Source organism: Choristoneura fumiferana, chromosome 18 (assembly GCF_025370935.1).
Source record: "Choristoneura fumiferana chromosome 18, NRCan_CFum_1, whole genome shotgun sequence".
NCBI lineage: Eukaryota > Metazoa > Arthropoda > Insecta > Lepidoptera > Tortricidae > Choristoneura > Choristoneura fumiferana.
Window position 1 is genome coordinate 1357524 of NC_133489.1, and position 19694 is coordinate 1377217.

General features: G+C 40.5%; 1 protein-coding gene across 4 annotated transcripts in view; it reads left to right on the forward strand.

The window, feature by feature from the left end:
- Positions 1-19694, forward strand: part of hpo (serine/threonine-protein kinase hippo) — a 126823-nt gene that overhangs the window by 85927 nt on the left and 21202 nt on the right. For 2 of the 4 annotated variants that reach the window (XM_074101998.1, XM_074102001.1), the window contains exon 1: positions 17583-18279. The exons of 1 other annotated variant lie outside the window; for it this stretch is intronic. In XM_074101998.1, coding sequence (XP_073958099.1) covers positions 18152-18279 — 128 coding nt within the window. In that variant the 5' untranslated portion in view covers positions 17583-18151. Of the gene's footprint in view, positions 1-7022; positions 7117-17582; positions 18280-19694 lie in introns of those variants that run through there. One more of the 4 variants, XM_074102000.1, reaches the window with a different exon arrangement.

Sequence of the window (19694 nt, forward strand, 5' to 3'; positions counted from 1 at the left end):
CAAGCAAGCATGCAAGCAAGCATGCAAGCAAGCATGCAAGCAAGCATGCCGCTAGCGAACATGGAGGCATGTTACCAAGCAATGCATGCAAGCAAGCTTGGAAGCAGGCATGCAAGCTTGGAAGCAGGCATGCAAGCATGCAAGCAGCATGCAAGCAAGCATGCAAGCAAGCATGCAGAACATGCACGCTAGCGAACATGGAAGCATGTAACCAAGCAAGCATGCACGCTAGCGAACATGGAAGCATGTAACCAAGCATGCATGCAAGCAAGCAAGCATGCAAGAAGCATGCACGCTAGCGAACATGAAGCATGTAACCATCATCATGCAAGCAGGCCAATGCAAGAATGCAAGCAAGCATGCAAGCATGCACGCTAGCGAACATGGAGGCATGTTACCAAGCATGCATGCAGCAAGCATGCAAGAAAGCATGCACGCTAGCAAACATGGAAGCATGTTCAAGCATGCAAGCAGGCATGCAAGAATGCAAGAAGCATGCAAGCAAGCTTGGAAGCAGGCATGCAAGCATGCAAGCAAGCATGCAAGAAAGCATGCACGCTAGCGAATATGGAAGTATGTAACCAAGCATGCATGCAACAAGCATGTACGCTAGCGAACATGGAAGCATGTAACCAATCATGCAAGCAGGCATGCAAGAATGCAAGCAGCATGCAAGCAAGCATGCACGCTAGCGAACATGGAGCATGTTACCAAGCATGCAAGCAGGCAAGCATGCAAGCAAGCATGCACGCTAGCGAACATGGAGGCATGTTACCAAGCATGCATGCAAGCAAGGCAAGCATGCAAGAAAGCATGCACGCTAGCGAACATGGAAGCATGTAACTAAGCATGCAAGCAAGCATGCAAGAATGCAAGCAAGCATGCACGCTAGCGAACATGGAAGCGTGTAACCAAGCTTGCATGCTAGCAAGCATGCAAGCCAGCATGCAAGAAAGCAAGCAAGCGAGTATGCAAGCAAGCAAGCAAGCATGCAAGCTGGCATGCAAGCAAGCATGCAAGAAAGCAAGCAAGCATGCAAGCTGGCATGCAAGCAAGCATGCAAGAAAGCAAGCAGCGAGTCTACAGAAATCTAGGCTATCTACACTAAAATAATGATGTAGAAAACTTATCTGTTATAATTAAATTCTGGTGATGATGCCGCATATGATGAAATTATTAATTTTCACTACCTAATATATAAGAACAGATTTTTTGGGTACTTTAAAATATATAATATATATATTAATTTCACCAATGGTATTAATTTCACTTTGCCATTTGCGCAACACAATCCAGCGGCTTCATTTTGTACTTCAATGCCTTACAATGTGGGCAAACTGAGTTCATAGATCAATAGCAACGCATTGGTAGGCACTGTAGTCAATTGTAAATTGTAATTTAAAGCAGCTCGATTGAAACTTACAACATTATTAGCTGCATTCAGCTCATTACGCTCTGCACGGATTTGTGCTATCCGAATCCTTTCAATTTCATTTCGCTCTTGATGTTGCTGGGCTGTTCGATTACTCTGATAATTAGCTTGGTTTGTAGCATTTCGAGTTCTTCGACCCAAATTGCTTCGCCCTCGTCTTATAGTGGCATGAGTCATCATGTCAGCCGAAAGACGTCCACTGCTGGACATAGGCCTCCCCAAGCTCTCCACTCAGACCGGTCTTGTGCTTTCCGCATCCACGCGATCCCGCGATCTTAACCAAGTCGTCGCTCCATCTTGTTGGAGGCCTACCGACAGCTCGTCTCCCGGTCCGCGGATGCGGTGGCATGAGTATAAATAGATTAAATCAAAACACAAAATAAATCAACCAGTCAATGTAAATTGAGGAACGTAAACAAATTTGTTTTAAATAATTTATTGAATCAGGCGTTACTTTGCGGAGGTCCATATCAATGAACTTAAATAATTTCCTTGCTCACCCGCGACCTTACGATAGCTAAGCTTATGCAAAATATGCGTGTTCATGCAGTTCCTCCACCTCCACACTGTAAGAACACACACAAATCACACAAACCCATCCATCACCACCACCACACTACACTCGTAAGGTCGCGGGTGAGCAAGGAAATTATTTTAGTTCATTTAAATTTGTTTTTGTTATTATTTAGTAGGTAGTATTAAGGTACTCGTCATAAAACTCATTTACTCGGCAATCTTCGTTCCACTTTAAACCAAAAAAGTAGTGTACGAAAAAAAATGGAAGAAAACGTCCCTATTTCAGACACTATAGGTCCAAACATCTTCCAGCCAAGCAAGCAAGCATGCAAATGCAAAATAAGGGGATTAATAAAACAAAACGCCTAAATAAAATTGAGTAGCAAACATTCGCATCACTCCGCATTTTACTAAAACCCACAGGTGATGCATTAATTACCGCACTTCCATACTCGCATTTTCTTTTTCCCAGCAATTTTTCCAGTTTTTTCTCTTCATAAAACCTTCCCTAGACTTTAACGATGATATGAAAAAAAAAAATAGCTGAATTGGTCAGCCGTTCTCGAGTTTTGCGCTTAGCAACACATTTTACGATTCATTTTTATTTATATAGACTAGCTGGCCCCGCAAACTTCGTTCTGCCTTAAAATCAATTTATATTGTGTTACCTTATTAGCCATGTACTTTTTTTTATAGTGAGGAATCAATGCGAGCACGCAAGCGAGGGAGCAAGCATGCATGCAAGCCAGTATGCAAGTAACCATGCACGCAAGCGAGCATGCAAGCAAGCATGCAACAAGTATGCAAGCAAGTATGTATGCAAGTAACAATGCATGCAAGCGAGCACGCAAGGAAGCATGTATTCAAGCAAGCATGCAAGCAAGCATGCAAGCAAGCATGCAAGCAAGCATGCACGCTAGCGAACATGGAGGCATGTTACCAAGCATGCATGCAAGCAAGCTTGGAAGCAGGCATGCAAGCTTGGAAGCAGGCATGCAAGCATGCAAGCAAGCATGCAAGAAAGCATGCACGCTAGCGAACATGGAAGCATGTACCCAAGCATGCATGCAAGCAAGCATGCAAGCAAGCATGCACGCTAGCGAACATGGAAGCATGTAACCAATCATGCAAGCAGGCATGCAAGAATGCAAGCAAGCATGCGCGCTAGCGAACATGGAGGCATGTTACCAAGCATGCATGCAAGCAAGCTTGAAGCAGCATGTAAGCTTGGAAGCAGGCATGCAAGCAAGCATGCAAGAAAGCATGCACGCTAGCGAACATGCAAGAATGCAAGCAAGCATGCAAGCATGCACGCTAGCGAACATGGAGCATGTTACCAAGCATGCATGCAAGCAAGCATGCAAGAAAGCATGCACGCTAGCAACATGGAAGCATGTAACCAAGCATGCAAGCAGGCATGCAAGAATGCAAGCAAGCATGCAAGCAAGCTTGGAAGCAGGCATGCAAGTTGGAAGCAGGCATGCAAGCATGCAAGCAAGCATGCAAGAAAGCATGCACGCTAGCGAATATGGAAGCATGTAACAAGCATGCATGCAAGCAAGCATGCAAGAAGCATGCACGCTAACGAACATGGAAGCATGTAACCAATCATGCAAGCAGGCATGCAAGAATGCAAGCAAGCATGCAAGCAAGCATGCACGCTAGCGAACATGGAGGCATGTTACCAAGCATGCATGCAAGCAAGCTTGGAAGCAGGCATGCAAGCATGCAAGCAAGCATGCAAGAAAGCATGCACGCTAGCGAACATGGAAGCATGTAACCAAGCATGCACGCTAGCGAACATGGAAGCATGTAACCAAGCATGCACGCTAGCGAACATGGAAGCATGTAACCAATCATGCAAGTAGGCATGCAAGAATGCAAGCAAGCATGCAAGCAAGCATGCACGCTAGCGAACATGGAGGCATGTTACCAAGCATGCATGCAAGCAAGCATGCAAAAAAGCATGCACGCTAGCGAACATGGAAGCATGTAACCAAGCATGCAAGCAGGCATGCAAGAATGCAAGCAAGCATGCACGCTAGCGAACATGGAAGCGTGTAACCAAGCTTGCATGCTAGCAAGCATGCAAGCCAGCATGCAAGAAAGCAAGCAAGCGAGTATGCAAGCAAGCAAGCAAGCATGCAAGCTGGCATGCAAGCAAGCATGCAAGAAAGCAAGCAAGCGAGTATGCAAGCAAGCAAGCAAGCATGCAAGCGAGCATGGAAGCAAGCAAGTCTACAGAAATCTAGGCTATCTACACTAAATATAATGATGTAGAAAACTTATCTGTTATAATTAAATTCTGGTGATGATGCAGCATATGATGAAATTATTAATTTTCACTACCTAATATATCAGAACAGATTTTTTGGGTACTTTAAATATATATAATATATATATATTAATTTCACCAATGGTATTAATTTCACTTTGCCATTTGCGCAACACAATCCAGCGGCTTCATTTTGTACTTCAATGCCTTACAATATGGGCAAACTGAGTTCATAGATCCAATAGCAACGCATTGGTAGGCACTGTAGTCAATTGTAACATTGTAATTGAAAGCAGCTCGATTGAAACTTACAACATTATTAGCTGCATTCAGCTCACGCACGCGCTCTGCACGGGTTTGTGCTATCCGAATCCTTTCAATTTCATTTCGCTCTTGACGTTGCTGGGCTGTTCGATTACTCTGATAATTAGCTTGGTTTGTAGCATTTCGAGTTCTTCGACCCAAATTGCTTCGCCCTTGTCTTATAGGTGGCATGAGTATAAATAGATTAAATCAAAACACAAATAAATCAACCAGTCAATGTAAATTGAGGAACGTAAACAAATTTGTTTTTAAATAATTTATTGAATCAGGCGTTACTTTGCGGAGGTCCATATCAATGAACTAAAATAATTTCCTTGCTCACCCGCGACCTTACGATAGCTAAGCTTATGCAAATATGCGTGTTCATGCAGTTCCTCCACCTCCACACTGTAAGAACACACAGAAAATCACACAAACCCATCCATCACCACCACCACACTACACTCGTAAGGTCGCGGGTGAGCAAGGAAATTATTTTAGTTCATTTAAATTTGTTTTTGTTATTATTTAGTAGGTAGTATTAAGGTACTCATGTCATAAAACTCATTTACTCCGCAATCTTTGTTCCACTTTAAACGAAAAAAGTAGTGTACAAAAAAAAAATGAAGAAAACGTCCCTATTTCAGACACTATAGGTCGAAACATCTTCCAGCCAAGCAAGCAAGCATGCAAATGCAAAATAAGGGGATTAATAAAACAAAACGCCTAAATAAAATTGAGTAGCAAACATTCGCATCACTCCGCATTTTACTTAAACCCACAGGTGATGCATTAATTACCGCACTTCCATACTCGCATTTCCGTTTCCCAGCAATTTTTCCAGTTTTTCTCTTCATAAAAACCTTCCCTAGACTTTAACGATGATATGAAAAAAAAAAATAGCTGAATTGGTCCAGCCGTTCTCGAGTTTTGCGCTTAGCAACACATTTTACGATTCATTTTTATTTATATAGACAAGTATTATACCTATACCGTGCTTTTAATGATTTCTGTTAACTTCGATTCGATAGATATATCTTAGTTCTAGAAACTACTTGATAGCGACTGATACCTAATTTATTGAATCAGGCTAACGCCTGATCGCCTTTGCGGAGGTCCATATCAATGAACTAAAAGAATTTCTTTGCTCACCCGCGACCTTAGATAGCTAAGTTTATGTAAAATATGTATGCGTGTTCATACAGTTCCTCCACCTCCACACTGTAATAACACACACAACACAAATCACACAAGCTGCTGCTGAGCATGGTGTACGGTTGTGTCGCTCTGAAGATGAGCTCTGGTTGAGTTCGAAACGCGTCAGTGTAGTGTGGTGGTGGTGATAGATGGGTTTGTGTGATTTGTGTGTATTCTTACAGTGTGGAGGTGGAGGAACTGCTTGAACACGCATGCATGTCTTGCATAAGCTTAGCTATCATATCATCTAATACTCGTATAGTATAACTTGATAGTAGTGTAAGACGGACGGTTCGAAACGAATTTCGAATTTCAGAGTAGCGTCCCATAGGTCTAATGATTCTCGGAAGTTTGTACGATAATAACATTGGCGCATACGCATCGACGAATCTGAACGCCAACTGACAGTTTCTTGTTTGTAGGTCGGCTGCGATTCGTGTCGATAAAACTACCGTGAGACTCACTCATCCATCCATCCATACTTCCATACCTCTCCGGTGGCGAATGCACTAGTCCCAAAACGCACTATTAGTCAATACACTCTAATTTCGAAAGCCCCTCTTCTCATAAGAAACTAGGCCCATAAAACACCATATTTCCAAAAAGGCTCATTCTCGATTTACACGAGAACCATTGAGAACTAGTCCCAAAATACACCTTTCCCAAAATACCCCAAATTGTGTTCACCCAGGTGGCGTAATACTTCATTCTCATTATTAATGCGAAAGTGTGTGTGTTTGTGTGTATGTTTGTCCGTCTTTCTTTTCAACGTGATAGATTATGGGTCAGATTACCGAACATCATATAGGGTACTTCCGTTGTCCTAGAAACTTGAAATTTGCTATGAAGGTAGCTATTATAGCACAGCGCAACCAATAAGAACTCTGAAAATTTATTTTTTTTGTTTGTCTAACACTACTTTACACCCGAGGCCTCACTCCCACTTGAAGGCCCTTTAAGTGGGTGTGAGGGCTTTCTAACAGGTGATATCGCTAGATGGCGTTGGTATCGTAAGGTCCGTTTGACGCTAGTGTTGCTATGTGTGTTTCTGTGAATCAAATTTTGGTAGCCGAATTTGACCCACTTCCAGTGGACGGATTGACTTGGAATTTGATGTGCATAAATAGGTTGGAAGACATTGCAAGTACAGACAACAAAAAGAGCTTCCTTAATTATTTTTTAATTAAAAACTTCACAAATAGTACTTTCAATTATTTTATGAATTTTCGCATTTTAGTATTAATTTTTTTTGTTTTTTATGTTACGCCGAAAAATATTTGTTTCTTTCTTTCTAGCTGGTAAACCCTCCAGCACGTCAGTGAAATGCGTTCTCTGTTCGGTTTCTGGCGCGTAAACGGCTCGCCTCTAGAAGAATGTCTGACACGTGCCTAAGGTGAGACTAATACCACCATGACATATAGCTTTAAGACCTGCTGTCCACGTAGAACGCACGCCATGTCGTTTGACATTGACGCTTGTGCAGCTTGCTGGCATCCTGCGTAGAAAGGAACGCAACTGGAAGGAAGGCGATAATCAAACAACATTCAAGCCATGGCCATGACTGCTTATCCTCCCGTATACCCTTCACATGCTTAGTCTAAATCTACCCTCACTCATCATCATCATCATCATCCCAGCCTATATACGTCCCACTGCTGGGCACAGGCCTCCTCTCAGAACAAGAGGGCTTGGGCCATAGTTCCCACGCGGGCCCAGTGCGGATTGGGAACTTCACACACACCATTGAATCGCTTCGCAGGTTTGTGCAGGTTTCCTCACGATGTTTCCCTTCACCGCAAAGCTCGTGGTAAATTTCAAATGTAATTCCGCACATGAATTTCGAAAAACTCAGAGGTGCGAGCCGGGGTTCGAACCCACGACCCTCTGCTTGAGAGTCGATAGGTCAAACCACTAGGCCACCACGGCGTACACCCCCCTCACCCTCACTGCTTCTATAATAATATCACAGTAGGAGCTGCTTGACGGTACGTTGCGTTTGCGTCTCGTGTAGAGATGGGTAAATCCGGATCTGAAGATTCAAAAGAGTCAGATCCTCAAGCGGATCCGAATCCCTTAATGACTCCTTTCAAATCTTATCGACTCCGGAGTTACTAACTCCGACCAAGTCCGGCCGGATCGAGCGGCTCGTGAACGCCGTCACACTCACTCGCTCCACTTTTGCGCTCGGCTCGGATCGGATCGGATCGGATCGGATCTTATTTCATCATATTATGTATGGTCGGGCGCTGAGTGAGCCGGTACCTACGTTCGGTACTCGGACTACTCGCTCGGTTATATTGGAAAGAAATGAGATAGAATTGAAACATAATAATACTTAATATGACCGGAGCGGCCGACGCTTAATTATTAAGCAAAAATTGCAGGGAAAAATAGGTCTTATGACACAGAATTTAAATCATAATATTGTTTGGAATCACTAGGCAGGCAGGCTTACACAATTTAGAATTTTTCAACATCAAAAGGACGAAACGAATCGGTACTTCAGTTCAGTACCTTGACCTTGGTACCGACCGAACTGAGCCGGGCCGGATCGGCCATAGATAAACTAATAATCGCTCGAAAGAACCGGAGTCATTAAAGGAGTCGGATTCAATAAGCGGATTCGTCGGTACCGACACGCGACTTCGCGGAGTTGAGATTACCCATGTCTAGTCTCGTGGACAACAGTAGGGCTATTACGAAACTCGAAGTTCGTGTCGCGCGGTCCCTCTGACACTTATACTATTTAATACGTGAGCGAGAGGGACGATACGAACTTCCAGTTTCGAGTTTTTTAGTAGCCCTGCAGTTTCGTTCCTGTCTATGCAGGACGCAAGCTGCACCACAAGCGTCAAAATAACGACGTTAGCGCATGACGCGCGGTCTACGTGGACCGTAGGCTTAAAGGTCTTGACCCTCTACACCGTGTCATATCATGACCGTACTAGGAACGTGTCGAGATGAGACGCACGTTTCTTAACCAACTGTTCGCCGTCACGTGCCATGCTCGGAGCGTTGCATTCCGTGCCTGATACGTTAAACGGTTATGGTATGATACGGTGTCGTGGGCGTCTGCCCAAAAGCAGAAGGTCTCTACAGCTATAAGTTACTATAAGTGTTCACTTCACCGCCTTCCGCCGCATCACACATTTTGCTTAGACACAGAGCTCTGCTTACGGCAGTTGTCTCACCGCCGGCGAGGAAACGATTGGCTATCGACTATTTTCTCGCCCAAGAAACGAACAAAAGATATAAGGTCCTGTGTGAGTAAAAGAGACATATATATTAATAGTTGATCGCTGGCGGTTCACACTGCCGGCGAGAACTCGCTCTTACTTCTTTTATCGTAGCGACAAGAGCTATAAAACTCGCTGGGCTATAAAACTAGCTCAGCGATACTCGCTCAGCGCTGTTAGCTTGGCGGCCGCCCGGCTCGAGCGAGTGGAGCGAGTAATCGCCCGTCGTGCTCGAACACTCGCTTTTCACTGCTCGCCCACCCGTTTCTAGTTACTCGCTCTGCTCGCTTGTCGCTCATCGTCGGCGGTGGCACAAGTGCTTACAACTGGTTATTTATTGACGCGGTCGTTTAATATTTCGACGTACCAAAAAAATTATACGGAATGTTCGGTGCCCGAGTCCGGCTCGTACTTGGCCGGTTTTTAGGGTTCCGGAGCCAAATTGGCAAACACGGAACCCTTATAGTTTCGTCAAGTTCGTCTGTCTGTCTGTCCGTCCGTATGTCACAGGCATTTTAACACGAAACAACAAGATGTACTTATATCAATGAAATGTGGAGTACAGATGTCTTGTCAAAGCCGCTATTTCGTTTTGTAGTTAAATTACAAAAATAAATATTTATAGGGGGGGGCACTCCATACACGTGTGGCACATAGTTCGACAGCTCTTTTGAAAAGATAGTAAGGTTTCTCAAAAACTTTTTTGATTAAGTGAAGATTTCCGGAAATAATCGCTCCCAAAGTAGCAAAAATTGTGCCCCCCCCCTCTATCTCGTAAACCGTTAGTCCAAAAAATATGCAAAAAATATGGAAAGGTAACGCCTAATAAATACTTCCAACGAAAATTGGTTTCAACATGATCGCATATACCGTTTTTGAGTTATTGCCGAAAAACTGCGCTTCTCAACAAAAGGACGTAAGCGCCGTGAAGATACGCTCTTTTTCTGGTAATAGATTTAAAGACTGTAGTGTTTTAATTGTGATATAACGCACATAATATTACTTGATTTTTTTCGTAATGGCTACGGAACCCTATTTCGGGCGTGTCCGACACGCTCTTGGCCGGTTTTTTTTAGCTGACCTCTATCTCACCCGATAGTAAGGCTGCGTTGCCACCAGAGATGTACGAGGATGTGTTGCGTGGAATATTTTATATTATTATGAGCCAATGAGGGCTATCGCGAATGAATTCGCCGCTAGAGGCGCTAGTGTAGCGTGAGGTCTCCGAAATGTCAAATCTCATAGTTTTTGGGTGAGCTACGCGAGTTTATGTATAATTAGAATAATTTTATGAATATTTTGCATTACCTGAAATTAATTATGGCAATTATGCGTTACGGGGCAATGAATGTCTGTGTTTTGAGACAGTTTTGTCTTTCGGAAACTTTTGTCTTCCCTTTATTTCCGAACAAAACGGGACTACGCAACACTGTGGTTGCTCGATATTGTTACGGTATTATTTTAAGGTGCATTCAATATGATTTTGATCTAAACTTTGTTTTCACGCCCGTAATAACCTATATGAAAGCCATACTTAAAAACCTCACGCAACAGTGGCGCCATCTAGTAAGACAAAAAACGATAGCCCTCATTAAAACGCTTCAACACTCTTCTTATTATGTACTAGCGACCCGCCCCGGCTTCGCACGGGCAAAGTAAAAAAAGACCGGACAAGTGCGGATCAGATTTAAGTACTTAACTTATACAACATTAGACATTAGCAAAAATGGAACAAAAACACGTTTGCCGCACGGGAGCCCTCCAATATTTATTCTATTTTCATTAAATTATTTATTTTTAAAGTGAATTAAAGTACAAAATAATATTCTGTGAATATTTGCCGTAAAGAGCACCCCTGAAATATTTATTTTATTCTGTTTTTAGTATTTGTTGTTATAACGGCAACATAAATACATCAACTTTGAAAATTTCAACTGTCTAGCTATCACGGTTCATGAGATACAGCCTAGTGACAGACAGACAGACAGTGGCAAGTTTTTTACACTTTGAGGCACATTATTGAAGTTTTAGTAGGGAACCCTAATTTTTCTGGTAATAAATATGGCACTTTGGAATAATTTAGCATTCTAATAGTGAAAGAGTTGTTAAAATCGGTCCAATAGTTTTTGAGTTAATTCGTAACAAACATCCAAAAATCCAAATCTTTTCTCTTTATAATAATATTAGTAAATATAAAGAAAACATTTCTCGCACATCTCTGGTGGAAACAGCCTAAGTGCCCAGAAAGTTGTCCAAAAAATTAGAAAATTTAAGGAAACTTGACGACTATGTCAATAAACTTTTCTAATGCAACCTTAGCACGGAAGAGATCGCTCTGAAGCGATAAGGCCGCCTATTGCTTACCTTAGAAAATCTCTATGTATATATTTTCTGTACTGCTTACTGTGTTGGTGTGCAATAAAGAGTTATTGTATTGTATTGTATTTTTAGCGCGTTAAGTAAATTGCAACTGCTAGGATTAGAGACATACAATTTGCCGCTAATTTTTTTATGAAACGCGAACCAATTATCGATGCGATTTTTGCGAAATCCCGGAATTTCCGTTTACGTGTGCCAAGCCGCAGGTTAAAGTTAATTAGTTAAGTATAAACAAATTAATAGTTATAAAACCGGCCAATTGCGAGTCGGACTCGCGCACCGAGGGTTCCGTACAAATATTTTTATTATATATGTAACTTAAAAATGTATGCTTTTCGCAATTTTTCCTTTATCTGTGCTATAAAAGGTTGCTTTGTACCAAATTTAAAGATTCTAAGTTCACGGGAAGTACCCTATAGGTTTTGAATATAATAATGATAAACGGCTGTATCTTTTGATTGCGTCGGCTTAGAAGTTTGATTTTTTTACAGCTCCAAGGGACAGTAGACCTTAGTAGGATTTGATATAAATTTCAGCTTGATTCCTCCACGCGTTCCTGTGAAAAAGGGTTTTGACAGACGGACGAACGGACAACAAAGTGATCCTATAAGGGTTCCGTTTTTTCCTTTCGAGGTACGGAAGCCTAAAAAGGACAGAGATATATGTCAGTAGATACCTAATGAATGACTGTGTCTATGTATGCTCTGTCATCTAAACAGTTTCCACGTAGCTAACGGTACCAATGAATCACTAACTGCTTTCGATTTCGTGGACTTACAACGACATCAGCCAACTTGGATTTTTTCGTCCTGCTCATGACCTAGTTTAATAAAGGTTTTTGTTCAAAGATAGACAGAGGCAGAGTTATCTTATCACTTAAAAAACATTTCTGAGACATAGGTCGAATAATATTTTTTATTTTGAATTAAAGCGTATGTTCCTTGCCCAAGGCAGCGATTCTACCAAAGATGTGCGAAGATGCGATGCAAGGGAAGTGTTTGTGGTAAACCAATGGAAACGCTACATTAACATAACCTCGCAACGCATCCTGGAATATCTCTAGTGGAAACGTAGTCTAAGGAATAATTAGTCATCATTTCATTACATTTTGGCGTTATTTCATTACACAAAAAAGGTCCTTGGGTTTTATTCAGGATCAGGGGGTTGCAACCAAGTTGGCCTGCATGTAACGACACTGTTTACGAGCAAAGTGTTATGAAAATTATTTAGTCCATCTTTGGCCTAGGATCTGGACACATAAATATAAATAAATATCACGGGACAATTCACACCAATTGACCTAGTCCCAAAGTAAGCTTAGCAAAGCTTGTGTTATGGGTGGTAATAGCAACGGATAAATATAATTATACTAGCTTTTACCCGTGGCTTCGCACGCGTAAACTATTCGGTCTGGTAGTTGCAATTGAAATTTTCGGGATTTTACAAAATTCCCCTGGAAATTTCCAAAATTTATATCGTGGTCTTCATTGAGGTTGTGTTGTGAATAACTGTACAAAATTCAAGACTAAACCCAGTGCTGAAATTTCAAAAAATTTCCCTATCTAAATTCAAATTCAAATAATTTATTCAGTAAATAGGCCGCAATGGGCACTTTTACACGTCATTTTTTAAACTACCAGCGCTTTCGGAAAGACCATCATTGCCAAGAAGAATGCGCCGCAAGAAACTTGGCAGAAAGTCATTTTTTAAAAATAAAATAATTACAAATAAAATACTTTAAAACTACAGTGTACAATTAAAGAAAAAAATTACAAAATAATAATAATAATACAGAGATGTATGGGGTCCCTTAGTTATAAAACTATCCCGTGGGAATATCGGGATAAAAAGTAGCGTACTTATGTGTTATTCCAGATGTCCGGCTACCTACATACCAAATTTCATGCCTCTAAGCTCAGCGGTTATTATTTCAAGATTTTATCCCTATCCCGTGGGAATATCGGGGTAAAAAATAGCCTATGTGTTATTCCAGAGGTCCAGCTACCTACATACCAAATTTCATAGCTCTAAGCCCAATGGTTGTTATTTCGAAATTTTATCCCTAGGTATCCTGTAGGAATATCGGGTAAAAAGTCGCTTATGTGTAATTCCAGACGTTCAGCTACATACATACCAAATTTCATGACTCTAAGCTCAGTGGTTAATATTTCGAGATTTTATCCCTATTCCGTGGGAATATCGGGATAAAAAGTAGCCTATGTGATATTACAGAGCTCCAGCTACCTACATACTAAATTTATTGGCTCTAAGCCCAGCGGTTGTTATTTCAAGATTTTATCCCTAGGTATCCCGTGGGAATATCGGGTCAAAAAGTTGCCTATGTGTTATTTCAGACGTCCAACTACCGACATACCAAATTTCATGACTCTAAGCCCAGCGGTTGGTTTTTCGAGATTTTATCCCTATCCCGTGGGAATATCGAGATAAAAAGTAGCCTATGTGTTATTCCAGAGGTCCAGCTACCTACATACTAAATTTCATGGCTCTAAGCCCAGCGGTTGTTATTTCAAGATTTTATTCCTATCCCGTGGGAATATCGGGATAAAAAGTATCCTATGTTTTAATCCAGGTTATAAACTAACTTTTCGCCAAATTTCTTCCAAATCCGTCAAGCCGTTTCAGCGTGAAAAAGTAACAAACATACTCACTCACTCACAAACTTTCACATTTATAATATTAGTAGGATAGATATAGATACATACTTAAATACATATTAAACACCCAAGACCCGAGAACAAACATTCGTATTTTTCATACAAATATCTGCCCCGACACGGGAATCGAACCCGGGACCTCAAGCTTCGTAGTCAGGTTCTCTAACCACTAGGTCATCTGGTCGTATAAAGATTTCGCCTGTAGATCCTTTGCAGACCCAATTTGAATTGTTTCGCAGGCTCTTCACTATGTTGTCCTTTACTGAAAACGTCACGGTAAATTTTAAAATATAATTTCACACAAAAATTTCGAAAACTCTTATGCGCCATACTCGAATCCATCGATATTATTAGGATTTATGATGCCGTAGTGACTCTTTAGGACTCGTAAGACTCTTGTATTAAAAAAGTTCCAAAATGGTACGACTTTGGCAAAGAAATAAAAAAGTCAAGCTTCTCTCAAACTAGGCGCTCATTGTCTTCGAGATATTTCAAACCCACGTATTTTGGCGAGAATTCTAGACATAGCGTCACAAAGGTCATTGTCCAGAACTCAAAGCATGACAAACAAACAAACTCTTGAAATAACCGATCGGCAAACATCAATCCGTCTTCTTTTAACTACATGAATATGAAAAGGACTGCTGCTGTTGTTCGTCGCAAACTTGACTATTTTTGATATTTGTAATGAACGGAAATGCCAATTTAAAAATTCACACGCTTTTGAATTGTTGGCTCGGTTGGCTGTAGATTGTATGACGAACTGTCTTGGATTGAACGATACATATATTTCAAGGTTATGCTTATTTATATTTGTCATTTCAAAATAAAAATTACTATGTTTATTTTGTTAGTAGCCCGGAAAAGGCTCTTTTATACTTATTTACATTGTCTCTTTTTATATCGGTTACCAGATTACCAAAAGTAATAGGCTGCAATTGTCAAAATATAAAATAAAATACCCGTGTGGTGTCGGGTTAGAATTGCACCTCTCCATTTCTTCCGTGGATGTCGTAAGAGGCGACTGAGGATATATGATATAGGCTAGCAACCTGTCACTATTGTACCGTTTTTGTCAAACTTAATACCTAAAATTGCTAAAAGTGGCTCCGCGGTAACGTTTTGTGTGCTCTGCCTACCACCTTTGGGAATACAGGCGTGATGTTTATGTGTATGTGTGTAAAATCCGCAAGACCGGCAGATTGCTGATTTGGGACCATTTCGTGACATGCATAACTTATTTTTTTTTCTCTTTTTACTTCTTTTATCCATTGTTCTCATGTTTGTCACGAATAAATATTTTCTTTCTTTCTTTCTTTTCTTTCTTTTAAAATAAATACAATAACAATCACAATCTAGGGCTCTTCAAGGCTAGAGTGAATAGGCTGTCACTGAACCAGTGATCTCACCCAGGTGTATCTACCTTTGACCACACTGCACTTGAGATAGGGGTCAATCATGGTCACTTTTATGTAAAAAAAAAAAAACATTTTTCAAGACAAAAATTTACAGTTCACTAAACCACCAATTAATACTAGCAAATAGACTAATCCGTCTGTAGGTTTTACACTTTTTCAGTTCTCAACTTAGTCTGTAATTAAATTGCTCCTCAACCTCAACTTTTAAAATTAAAACTAACATAATATGAGCGTACGCCAATCAAATGAAAGCCCTCGCTTTTAAAACCACAAATTGCTGCGGGATTTTTAAAGCCATTAATGACCTAACGATATTCAAATAAGACGATACGGGGTATTTATAGACAGACCAACACGCAGCCATAGTGGAGCCAGCTCACACATGTCCTGTACAGTCACCAGCACCAATATCTGGCACAACTAAGCGTGCATAAATATACAACTTTATTTCTAGATCCGGTAGACATTTGTTATTTCATTACCTCAAAAGCATAAATGCCATGTAGGGATTCACCGAGTCTCATTTCACCTCGAACTAACAAAATTTCAATAGAATCATGTACTAGATTGGTTTTTTGGAATCTTTAGAATTTTAGAAGTTTTGGCTTAATAGCGATATCTCTTGTCCGGGTGAGCGGTTAGTTCCAATGGAATGCCGAAGGTTTCTCGATGAGGGCTACGGTATAGATGTCGCTAGCGTCACTGCTTAAGTGGCTAAATAAGAAACAAGCAAGCTGAGATATGTGGTGCATAGGGGAAATTCGTGTCTGTACCGTTGTCCAGCAGTGGTGTAGCGGTATAGCACGTGGTACGGAATGCCGAGGACCTGGGCTCGATTCCCAGTGCTGATATTATATTTTTCTGGTTTTTCTCTGCATCTATATTTCAGTTTGTATTTTCAATTCATGTACTAGACGCAATTTTTCGAGTAGTTTTTTACATTGGTATAATTAATTTGTAGCATCTCATTTTTCGTGTAGTATTTTACCCCTGACGTATTTCGCCGCGATATATGTTTACTGGGGACTCTAATTAATTGCACGGAGGTGAAATGCGACTAAATTTATACCGACTAAAAAAATAAACGATCGTGTCACAACGCTATAACAAAATCTACGATAGAGGTGAAATGAGATTCGGTGAATCGCTACAAGGAATTTATGCCTTTGAGGTAAAGAACTAATAAATGCCGGTAGGACTGTAGGACGTGTCAGATATTTTGCACGCTCTGCTGTGGCAGATATTAATGCAGGTGACTGTACCGGTAAGACCGATGAGAAGTTTGGGTTTATCTTGCAATGAGATATTTTTCATGCCAATGGACCATGCGTCAAAATGGACCAAAAACCAATAGAGTTGAGAGGTGAAATACAGTTTCTTATACGTATAGACACTCTTGAATAAATAAGAATCTTAGTTTAGCAATGGATTTAAACATATCTAACACGCTAAACCGCGTGCAAACATTTGCTGCAAGTGATTCAGCAATTATAAATATCTTCTTATCATACTTTTATGGACTCTATCAACTTGGGAACTTATTTCGATCAACAAAAAGCTTGAATCGTTCGTCGGCTCGCCACGTGGCTTACACTGTTCGTCTATCTTTAGTATATTTTACGGCACTAAATATTGTTTCTTTTTCTTCTGTTTGAATATTATTTTATCACCGGTTTTCAGCGTTCCGCGCCTAACATAGGTATATGTGATTGATTGATGGAGCCGTTCGATTTGAGAACGATTGATCTGAAAGGAGAATGAGAATTCTCTCATTAAGTATTCACTTAATAAGGGAAACTAGTAGGTCAATTATTAAGGAAGGAAATAACAAGTCCCAACATAAATACGATAGAAAAATAGGTCAACAATGTTTCCTTAGATACTTATAACTAACGTTTTTGTTGAAGAGCGCATTTGAAATTTTAGATCATGAAGACACCTAATTTCGAAATAATAATAAAATAGGACGGATAAAAAAAACGATTCATGATTTGTCACATGACAGCAAATTCTTTTTTCGAAAAATAAGAAATTTGAATAGGAGTTCGAACTGGCCAGCATGAAGGATGTAGGTGGCCAGCTACAGACTCGTTCCAAGTTTGAAATTTGTATTTAAACTTGGAACATCAAAGCAGTCTCGTGCAAGGCGGCGCAACGACCGGTCGCTCCTTGCCGGTTTCTGTTCCAACCTGGATAGGATGCCGTTGTTTATTTCGAGACGCGGTTTTGTTTATCGTTTTTGGATGGATGCCTTAGTTACATAAACGAGTGAAGACGTTTGCGTCAAAATGTCCATGTGCTCCGTAAATGACCTCGTTTTCAGTCGTAGGCTTTGTTTACACAGTGAAAAAGTTTCTGGTAATTGTGCGTCGTCATTCAGCGGTGTAACATTATTTGGGTTCGAGGAACCAATACAACGGTGAACTGGTGGATTTATTTTTGGATCTCAATGAACTTGCCAATAGGATATCGACTTTGTTTGTGGAAACTGTGGTATTGTGATCTACGGAGCTCATTTAGATCATTCACTGTGCATAAGAAAGAGCTCGCTGCCTTATATTATCGGAGCAGGTTTTGGCTCAATTTATGAAACTGTGATATTGATGTCAGTGATAGAAACGAATTGTGATTGACTTGCTCACTGTTTATTTCCGGAGCTTTAGCTCTTTTGCAACCTGCTACCTCAACCCTACATCCATGGTTAGCCATGTCGTGTCTCGATGGACAGTGAGGGTCGGCTCGTGTTCTGGAAGGGAGGGGTCTGGGAGGGGGGAGCTCCGACTTTGAACTGCAACACCTGCAAGAAAAGAAGAGCTGACAGGATGAGTGCGAGCGAAAGACCTCCGGGGTAAGGACTGCTTTGTTAAGGGTGCAGTTGATACGTTCTATTTGCCCATTCTTCTACGGAACTTTAGGGTTAAAGGGTCAAAAGTGTACATGGACTTTTGAAAGGTATATATAGATTTTCAAATGAAAGTAGAACGCGATTATCTATCGAACCATCTTGACGCATCTGTGTCAATCAAGATCAAGGAGTCTAACTATTAATGTACAGTTATCTTTCAAAGTTGTTAAAACAAAGTGCAGGATTAAAGAGACTTTAGGTAATATATAGTTATTGACTGAATTTGCTCTTGATTATTTAAGTTACTTTCTTTCAACTTAATGTCACCTTGATTCCTCAGTGTGGTCTTGTCTTGCAAGTATGCTTTCGCTTTTATTGGCCTACTTAGGGTTACCAGACATCAGGAATGCGGTCAAAATACGAAAATGTCTTAAATTTTTAATGTATTTTTTTTGTAACATGCAGTCAAAACCGTTAATAACGAACGACATCGAAGGGACAGCAATATTTCTCTGTAAATGTAACCTAGTTTGTGTTTTTGAACGTAAAACATGGTTGATCGTTATATATAACCAGTATTATTTTGGTATGTGTTCGTGTTGGGTTTTTTTTTTCTTGGTCATCGTTACTACCGATATTTCGTTATAACTGGTGTCGTTATGAACAGTTTTGACTCAACCTTGTTTATTGAGTATGTTATTGGTACAAAATAATTCAAAATCTCTGTTCTGCGTCTGTCATTTAGGAACAATTATTGTCTGAAAACTAATTCAGGATCACGAAATGAGCGTCAGCTTTGTCAGGTATTTCCAAATTTCCCTTATGTTCCCTCAGGTCCTCTCATTCTAAGAGGTCTATCCCCAGCAGTAGGATGTAGGGATGTTCGATATCGATTCGATTAATCGATTAATTCATGTAAAATTATCGAGAAGTAATCCATTAATCGAAAAATTTAAATAATCGATAATTTTACACCGATTAATCGATATTTTACTATTTTTTTTTTTATAGTGATAAAATGGGTGACATTATTTCCCGGCCGTAAAATACCGACATGATATTTGGTGTACACGCCCATAGAAACTCTTGTCAGTTTGACACCAGTTTGTATGGGTGAGTACACGAAATATCGGGTCGGTATTTCCATGTCGGTATTTCACGGCCGAGAAATAGTGTCACCCATTTTATTTCACTTTAAACACATTTAAACTGTAAAAAGTTTGAATTTCGCACCTAGTGTGTCGTCCCTCCTTATAAAAGGCGGTGTAAAACGCGGAAAAGCGGTACATCTGGCAACACCGTAGGAAGGAATGTTCGATATCGATTCGATTAATCGATACCATGAGCGCCCTTAATCGATTAATTAAAATCAACACAGTTAAAATAATCGATTATCAATTAATCGATTATTTCGCCAT